We start from the raw sequence: 9,479 nt of genomic DNA on the forward strand, positions 1-9,479 counted from the left end.
TTTCAATAACTCTTCGATCATGTTTGACATCATTATTAACAATATATACAGAACACAAGACATGCATATGGCATTAAATATTATATGTTTACATTAAACTTCATTACACTACTTGTGGCTACAATTAAAACAAGCGCATGTAAGGCTGCATTTCGCCCTGTAGCATTCAAATTTCACTTCAACATACAATACCTGACGAGGTGACTTCGCATAAAAATATGCGTCGTTATTAATAAAAATATCAAAAATTGAAAGTTACCCAGCTAAAACCACTATAACTTCAAATTGCCATCAAATAAAGCCTACACAGAGTTGTAAGTTAACTGACTGAATTTCTCACAAACCTCAATAGCTATGTCAGTAGATGTTGAATAAATAGACAACAGCAATAAAACGGCTCATAGGGCCGTCTTTACCGGTAATAAGACAAACATTAGCAAACAGACAATGGCGCAGCAGTTCATAGAAATTACAATCACAAACAAAACGGTCCAAAGCGACGGTGCATTGTCCCAGTTACCACAGACATATTGTTACTAACTACCTAGCAAACATTCTAGCACTTGGTGAGCAATAGAAGACTATACAGGAATATAACAAATGCGCAATATCATTTCATAGATGTCGGATTCATTTTGTATCAAACAAGTTTCATAGTAGCGGAAAAATATGGGTGACTGTAGCCTGTAGGCACATTCGCTATTATAGTTTGTAAATGCACGATACAGTTGAAAACACACTGTGTGAAGACCAGGCCCTTTGTATGTGTACATTACGGATAGCAGCGTTGGGTGCTACTGAAGAAATGCAGAAGACACACTCTCCAACAGGGATAAAAAATATGTGCCGTACCATCATCAACAGGTGAAAGAAATTGTTAAATGGATGGTTGATTTTATATAAACGTGACAAACAATCGATTCCGTACGTCATTTTGTGCACCTAGTTATGAAAATACTTGACAGGAATTCAACGAAAATATGGACCAATGTGATGCCGCAATTGCAAGTAATGCATATTAGTTAGGAAGTGGATATTGAATGACGCAACACTGATAATGATGCCAACAAGATTAGACCAGATTTCATAATTCCAAGTAAAGTCATATTAGTTGCGGTTATCTTGATGTGAAGAGGGCTATTGTGAATACCTGCCTCAATTCAAACATTTCACACATGCGCATACTGGGTTACAGAATGCACTTTGACATATAGGATATTCAGGAGTCCGATTGAAACTGCAAAAATAAAATGCGGATTAGATAGCAGGTGCACACTGCAAATGGACGTAGTCAGGTTGAAAATGCGGAGAGGGGCTTTAGAACATTCGGCGATCACCACGCGTTGATTATTATATATACGTCGTGAGAACAGATGATGTCACAATGATCTAGTTAAAAATTGGGGGAGTAAAGACGCTCTCTGCCTTCACTTGGCTACGCCAATATGGACTGTGGTTATGTTGCCATTGAGCACGAGATACATATTGCTTATGACAACAGCACCAGCTCGACAAAATAAATGAATATCAATCAGCAACATACCTATCGCAATTGGTTTTTCAAAGTAAATTGCCAGCTTTTCGTTAAACGATGCTTCCTTGCAAATTTTCATTTTTCAATCTCAAGGGAGCTTTCAAATGGAAAAACTCCCTCAAGTTTTGCACAAGGCCCTGATCGAACGGGTTGAAAAACCGGCCGTTACAATCCTTCAAGTACTCGTACCGGCCTTGGTTCATCCGTTCGTTCGTGGTCATGTTGATGCTGGCTTGATAGAACGTGAAGCCCAACAGGATACCCGCAATGATGGAGAAAATGAACATCACGAAAGCGCCGAACGATAAGATATAGCTGGTCCCGAATTTCTCATTATAAACGTGGGTCATGTATTCGCCGCACAGCATGGTGAAAAACATTGTGAACAAAAACACTAAGAAATAATGCCGATTTCGGAACCCGATGCAATTGTACATGTAGGGACAGTAGTGATCAAACTGCTTAACACATCGGTTAGTGACGCGGCAATGTTTTGCACGCAGGGGTCGAACCAGCCGACAAGTATGACACAAACGGCTCAGCGGGTTTTCACCACGCTTCCACTCGTCAAACAGCGCGACCTGTTTCAACGCTTGATCGTAGGAATCGGTATTTTTCGGCAAGAAGCCTGGATCGAGTGTGTGGGTCTTGAGTAGACAGTAGCACATTACAACTGTGTTGATCAAAAACAGAAGGTGCAAAAACGGCATGTCGTACATCAGATTTGGTAGGATTTTGAAAAAATATGACGGGTACCCGTACAGAAAAGTCATCACCATCATGAAATTGAAAGTACCCTTTGACTTTCCGGGCGGGCCGAACATGATTGTATTGAAATTAAAATAGTCGCGGAAATTTGTCTTCCCGCTGATACGGTTTTCAAGATAACTAATGATGGACTTGTGCTTTCTCCCTTTGGCCAGTTTTAGAGGCGTATTACCGTTGTGGTCTTCTAGATTTATGTCAACTCCGTCTTGTTCGCAGAGCAATTGTACAGTCAGCAAATCTCCACTCAAACAGGCCAAATGGAGAGGCGTCTGTCCGAAGGAATCCTTTTGCTGCGGATTAAGTCCGGAATATATTAGCAGCCTAGTCAACTCGCAATGTCCCTTGAAAGCCGCCCACTGAAGTGCGTTATCTCCTTCTTTATCGGTGCCTTGTAGCCTGGCGCCTTTTCCCATCAAAAAAGCAGCAAGCATGGTCCTGCCGTATTGGGCTGCAATTATCAAAGGTGTACATCCCTTGTTATCGACACTATCGATCGAAACGCCTGCTTGCAGCAGGATTTCAGTGACCGCAATGTGGCCGTTGACACAAGCCCAATGAACTGGTTGAGCCCCGAGCTTGTTGTTAGCGGCTATATCCAATTTTGCTTTTTTCTCAATGAAATATCTCAAAATATGAGTGTGTCCGCCAAGCGCCGCCCAGTGAACCGGGGTATGGCCTTCAGCGTCGAATTGTAACAAGGCGTCCACACCTTCTCTCTCTACAATGTCCTGAACGGGGATCAGTAATCCGGCCTTTGTTACTTGGAATATGTCGTTCATCTTCTTGAGCATTTCTTCCTCACTTGGCTGGCATTCGCCTTGACAGTTTTCGTGACCGGCTGTAGCCATCTTAGTGCTTCCGTTGGGATTCATGCCTTGCGACGCCATTGTCGAATATCGAGTTACTCGATCCCACTATGTCAACTATCCAGCAAGCCTACAGTAGGCTACTAAGAATACAGATCGAGAGTCTGCAAAAAATAGACAGGTCAAATTAAATTCTACATTTGTGCCGAATTGATTTGTGAAAGTTACAGCACCAGCGTAAAAATTGTGCGAGAGTTGACTTTAACCAATTAATCTAGTGCGAGTTCAGATATCGATAACTTGAGAGGGAATGCATGCTACATTGTAGTGAGTATTTCTAATGTCACTTTTAACAGTTTCCAAGAGTAACAGGCACAGAAAGTCAGTGCAGTATCAAAATTTAATGAGAGCTGTGCTGAGCAGACACTTGAAAAGTATATATACAAGAGTCAACTTATTTTTCACCTGAGTTACTCTAGAAACCCCATCATCGTGAAGACCCGTTTTATCAAGAGGTAGGAGTTCAAATCATGGTCCAAAACCAATGAACAATGTCGCAATGACATTAGGGACATAGCATATGGTTTGAGATATACAAATCGTTAGTTGTGTATTTTTTCATCCAATTTCAAAAATATCAGAAAATTGCTGACAGTTTTTTTCAATACGATGAACTTTGATGCTTTCATTGAAGAAAAGACACCGTGACGTGTAACTGCAACAAATTTTTACGTGGCCATTAGAGCTGTTCAAAATTTTTTTTTCGTGTTTCCAGCCATGCACTGATTAAATTGTCAGGTTACCCCAAAAACGCTGCACAATAAATCTGGTTCAATTCTGACAAGTTAACCCAAGGAAATTGTTGGGCTGTCTTCAAAGATGATGCAAAACAAATTTGACTGAATTCCAACTAGTATAAGCGGAGTTATTTGAGTTTTTCGTTGATAATTTTCGGATTATCCTTGATTTCCCATAATATATTTAAAATTTTAATTGACTCTGTGGCGGCTTATACTTGTTAAAAATTAAACCAAACTTGGTGTGCAGCGTTTTTAGGGTGACCTGACAATTCAATCAAGGAATGGCTTGAATCCGGAAAAACAAGTTATTTTTGAACAGCCCTATTGGATAAAGATATATTCAGAATTCATCTCCATAAATCAACTATTATCATATTTCTTTGAACCGTGGCCCACCAATGCAAGAATATTTACTTGGGGCTATATGCATATGAAATTTCACACATCACTCAAGATTGCAGCATGAAGTCACATCTTTCGCCGATCTTCTTTTGTACATTGGGGCATTTAAAAACCATCCCATACAAAATCGAAAGAACTGGAATTTTACAATCGATTTAGTACAGATGATTGATATTTACAAAGTAAAAATAATATAACATATCGCTATTAACAGTGAGCCTTCGAGACACAGTAAATGCACAAAACTATGTTGTCGAAAATTGGTCAATAAGTTCGCGTTGCTCAGCTTCTTGCTTCTGTAACGCTTCCTGTTGTAATCGAAGCCTTTCAAGTTGTGAGGATTTCTCAGCAATTAGAGCTTGGAGCTGTTGTTTCTGGGCTTCCCTCTGTTTCGCAATAGATTTCAGCAGGTTTCTCGATCCGATAGCTTTCATCTTTTCTTTCTCCACGTCTTTCGATAGATTATCCGTTACTTCGATGAAGCTTCCTACCAGTTTTTGAAATTCCGCGATTTTCTGGACGAATTCCCGGCACTCGTCTTTCAGCTCACTTGTTTGAAGAGCCGACTCGGGATCGAGCACCCGCACTTTGTTCAAATCATCAAAATGAAGGCCTGACTTACTAAGCGTGTCTTCAGCGCTCATCTTCATATTTTACCGCACAATATCTCCACAGAATTAACTGTTACCAATACGCAAGACCTGACCAAGACGCCCCAACCGTTTCCAGTTTCCTGGGGAATGTGTGTCAGCTGTGGCACGGTTGGCTGAACACGAATCGTCATAACGATCAAAATACTATAGTAAACGCTATCAACTATGGAGCAAATAAAATTAATATTCATTTTTATCAATTGATCAGGTAATTTATTCGTGCTAAAATATTATGTTGCGGCCGAACTCATGATCCATAGAGAGAATACTCATTAAGTTATATCGCAATCGTCGACACAAAGTGTTATACTCGCTAGGTGGCAATACCGGCACGACATCATCTATAGATAACTAACCTACCGTAGGTTAGTTATCTATACATCATCATAGTGTCCTATATCAGTGGTTCTCAACCGCCGGTCCGCGACGACTTTTCTGCCGGTCCGCGAGGTATATTGAGATTTTCTAACTTAATTTCAAGATGCAAGATGTTGAAGGCTTGTCCATTGGTAGAATAAATAAAACGTCAATTTTTGACTGATGCAGAACTTCGTGAGGTAAGATAGGCCCGGAAACATGCTCGGTTTGACTTAAAGTTCGATCTGTCTCCGGTGACGACATGTGAGCGACTCGCTATAAGTACGAGCTGACTCGCTAAACCGCGCAATCCGTACGATCATTCGTTCTCAATTCATTAATTTTGTGGATGGCCGCCCAGGTATCCTGGGGTGGATTGTACTCGTAGTGGGCTACATCTGGTAGTAGTAGTAGGAAATGAGCAAGGTAGCTCGACAAGGTGCTTAGTGCTACTCCAAAACGCTTCATCTCTGGACAATGTCGAAGAGAATAATATTAATACAGTTTGTGCGGTTGATTAATTCACGGCCTTTGGCGCGAAATTATATGGGCACGTCGATTTTACCTCGACTCAGCACTCAGCACTCAGCAGACTCTACCGTGAAACCAAATGAATACCATCATAAAAATATTTAATTACGAACAGAACCCTCGAAATTTCACTCTCTAGTAAAGTGGTGGCCAACCTGCGGCCTTAGAAGGAAATTTGCGCGGAAGTGGACATAATTAGATTAGTATGTGTTGGCGGCCGTCGACATGAAACTTGAATTTACGAATTGACTCCCGAATTTTTTAAATGTTTTATTTGATCTTGAATTTTTCTTCACGATAGGCGCGATTCAATGCGACATCATTTTCGATTTTGATATAGTCGTAGCACCCTTTGCAATCTGAGCGAACAGCGGGGGAAAATGATGCACCCCATGTAGAAATAACAATTTCGAATCGTGCGCTCCTCACGAAAGCAATTTGTATCTGGTATGTTTGGGAGATTCCAATATCTTTCTTTTATACCGAAAATCCTGATGGGAGGTCACGAAATAACAACACGCCCCAAAGTGACTATACTAACAAATGGCCCACCCGAAATTTTTGAAAACAATCCCTCCATCAACTCTACCGAGGAATCTGACCTCTTTGGCTGAGAAAGGATAAACATTTAATAGTAGTATGTGAAACTACGAATTTCAATGACGAAATTCATAATTTGCGCACTCCGCACGACCATAACCGGTTCTAGTCATTATTCGTAACATGACCACTATGTAGCGATTTCGATGCGTATAGTAAGAAGATATGAAAAAGATTAGTCCGGCGTTCTCCAGAAATGGACATTGGACATGGACAGTTAGCATGGGTATTTGGTGACAAGTTAGTTCAGTGCGACTATGTCCTGGAATGCGGCCGTACGCCGTATATGTAATCGAAATGCGGCCGTGACTAGCAAAAAGGTTGGCCACCCCTGCTCTAGTACCATACTTGCAGAAAGCGGGTGCATACATTGCATTTACGGTTGATTTCAATTTTTCAAGGTCCACCGGTCCGCCAAATATTTTTTGAAATTTTACCGGTCCGCGAGGTGAAAAAGGTTGAGAACCACTCTCCTACATGGCAGAGATGAGCATGGATTAGGATTAGGTTTTGAAAAAACAGGATTTGTGAAATTTTGTCGGATTTGGATTGGATTTGGATTAGACATTTTTTACAGAACGGATTAGGATTTGGATTGGATTTACCTATTTTCTGGGAGATTGAAATGTCGTGTGGCGAATGGCGACAAGCTTTATTCAGATCAGGTATTAATGTAACTATGGTTACTAAGTTATCTTGAATCAAGTGAATCGTTGGTTGTGAAAGAAAATTTTCGAATCCCTCCATTGAGTAAATTAGTATTTTTTCTGAATTTCCAGTTGGAATCGGATTAGGATTGGACATGGACTTGAATATGAAAAAGTTATGGATTAGGATTTGGATTTGGATTTGGATTGGATTAGGACATAGAAATTTCAAATCCGCTCATCTCTGCTATATGGTGTCGACACAGGCAAAACTCACGCATCAGTGAAATTGTATCACGTCACAATTTCCATTTGGCTACAGGCAATTTGACGGTCATTTTTGACCGGCTTGCCGAGCATTAAATTTGGTAAAACGAGCATCAATCGAAAGCTGACTCTGCACTGATTACGAAAATATAAATTTTATTCCGCTCGTGGCCCTGGAACTCCCACAAACAGTCTCGAATTTTTCATTGTTATGGAGATTGGTATTGGGACGCAACAATGCTGAACAATGCTGTCTGGCTCTTTTTCTCTTGAGATACTCTCTCGTTTCGCCAGACAGCATTGTTGCGTCCCAATGCCATTCTCCATAACAATGAAAAATTCGAGGCTGATTGTGGGAGCTCCAGGGCCACGAGCGGAATAAAATTTATATTTTCGTAATCAGTGCAGAGTCAGCTTTCGATTGATACCTGTTTTACCGAATTTAATGCTCGGCAAGCCGGACAAAAATGACCGTCAAATTGCCTGTAGCCAAATGGAAATTGTGACGTGATACAATTTCACTGAGGCGTGAGATTTGCCTGTGTCGACACCATATACGACACTATGACATCATCATCATCAACTAACTAACACTAACTAACTAGCTAACTAACTGGTAATCAGTGGTGGCCCTACGAACGGGGGGGCCTGGGCGAGACTTACCGGGGGGCCCTATAAGCATCTAACCGTAACTTCTTGGGGGCTCCGCCCCTCAGACCCCCCTTTCGCATCTCTTATTATTATACATCTTTCACCACGGTAAGGTTCGGTCAGGTGACGGATTCGGCCATGTCTATAATTGCATGTGTGCAAGAATAGACTACATCAAAACTAAGTAATTCTATCGCATGCAGAGGCATGATGATTATCCGGATACGGGACTTTTCTAACAAATGCAGAGATTTGATGATGATTGACACATCTGTACGGAATCATATTCTTGCTTGGTACACGGATTTCCATGTTTTTTCGTTATTATCCTTGAAATAAGCGCATCATCCAAATAGGGAGGCCCTTCGACCAGGGGGGGGCGGGCGACCGCCCACCTCGCCCACCCCAAAAGCCACCACTGCTGGTAATTGACGCATCTTCCGGGTGTGGGATTCAAATTAGAGAGGTTTGCTTGATCAGGATTACACAGTTGCGGCTCGTCCTATAGGCCAACTAGGGCATTGCCCCACCTAAAATTCTGTTCAATAACAATTATTTACCATTTATAGACGCACAGCAATCAATCTATACCAAATCGCAGCCACAATCATATTCTTCTTGTGCTTTCGCTTGTAAATGCCCATTGCCCATATATAGCGAAGTCTCTGCGAAAATTGAATTCTCTTCTGTGTTTTCGCTTTGTAAATGCCTAGCTGGGGCATGCCCCCTGCCCGGGTGGCACTCGTAACAAGCTTTCACTGTCTGTTCTCTCAAAGCCGCTCACAATAAAAAAAACGGTGATTTACTCTCTCCTATTCACCAAATTACAGAGCAAGTGGGGCAAGTTTGCCTATTGCCCCTGAAGTGTGATGTAACGACCGTATCTATATCCGAACTCTGTTACCGTCCAATGCGTTAAGTCGACCTTTGCTGGTATAAGTCATTTTTGACGGTGTTTCGCACCATGATAATTCTTGAAACTTGGTATATGTGATGATGGGGGTATTTAACACTGCTCCAAGTTTCAGGGTTGCTACTTGAAGGTTATGGTAGTAATTTTTGTTTCCGAAGTTCAGTGTGTGCTGATCCGTCATGTATCGCAAACAGATTTTACTCAAAAGCCGGTATTGGTCTCCATTGATTTCGACGATGTTCTATACCGAGATCGGCCATGGAATTTGGCACGGTACGTCTTGATGTTTGCAGGGCCGTAACAGCACTTCGTCAGCCCCCCCCCCAAAACGTTGGTCCTGGGCCCCCCACAGGGTGATAAACATAACTTCTGCGGGGCTTCGCCCCCGGGCCCCCCTCAGGCTGTACGTTGTTTACCGCTGCTTATCATCTATGTTGGGTGTCCGTTTAGTGACTCAGTTTTTATCGCCTAAACGCGCGAAGCGCGAAAAATTTCTATAATTGATGATTGAATCGGGCAATATGATCAGGAATTGCATATATCTTGCTAT

The 9,479-nt window shown here is 41.7% G+C and overlaps 2 protein-coding genes across 2 annotated transcripts; both read right to left on the reverse strand.

Moving 5' to 3' along the window:
- Positions 1–3,192, reverse strand: LOC145442660 (palmitoyltransferase ZDHHC17-like). Its single transcript, XM_080320635.1, has one exon. It carries the CDS (start codon positions 3,187–3,189, stop codon positions 1,585–1,587), a length of 1,605 nt encoding a protein of 534 aa, XP_080176761.1. The 5' UTR covers positions 3,190–3,192; the 3' UTR covers positions 1–1,584.
- Positions 3,193–3,271: 79 nt separating this feature from the next.
- On the reverse strand, positions 3,272–5,069 carry LOC145442661 (intraflagellar transport protein 20 homolog). The gene has a single exon (XM_080320636.1). It carries the CDS (start codon positions 4,958–4,960, stop codon positions 4,556–4,558), a length of 405 nt encoding a protein of 134 aa, XP_080176762.1. The 5' UTR covers positions 4,961–5,069; the 3' UTR covers positions 3,272–4,555.
- Between the last annotated feature and the right edge of the window lie 4,410 nt (positions 5,070–9,479).

The sequence above is a fragment of the Botryllus schlosseri genome, chromosome 7 (genome assembly GCF_051294905.1).
Source record: "Botryllus schlosseri isolate E-star chromosome 7, Bs_hap1, whole genome shotgun sequence".
Lineage (NCBI taxonomy): Eukaryota > Metazoa > Chordata > Ascidiacea > Stolidobranchia > Styelidae > Botryllus > Botryllus schlosseri.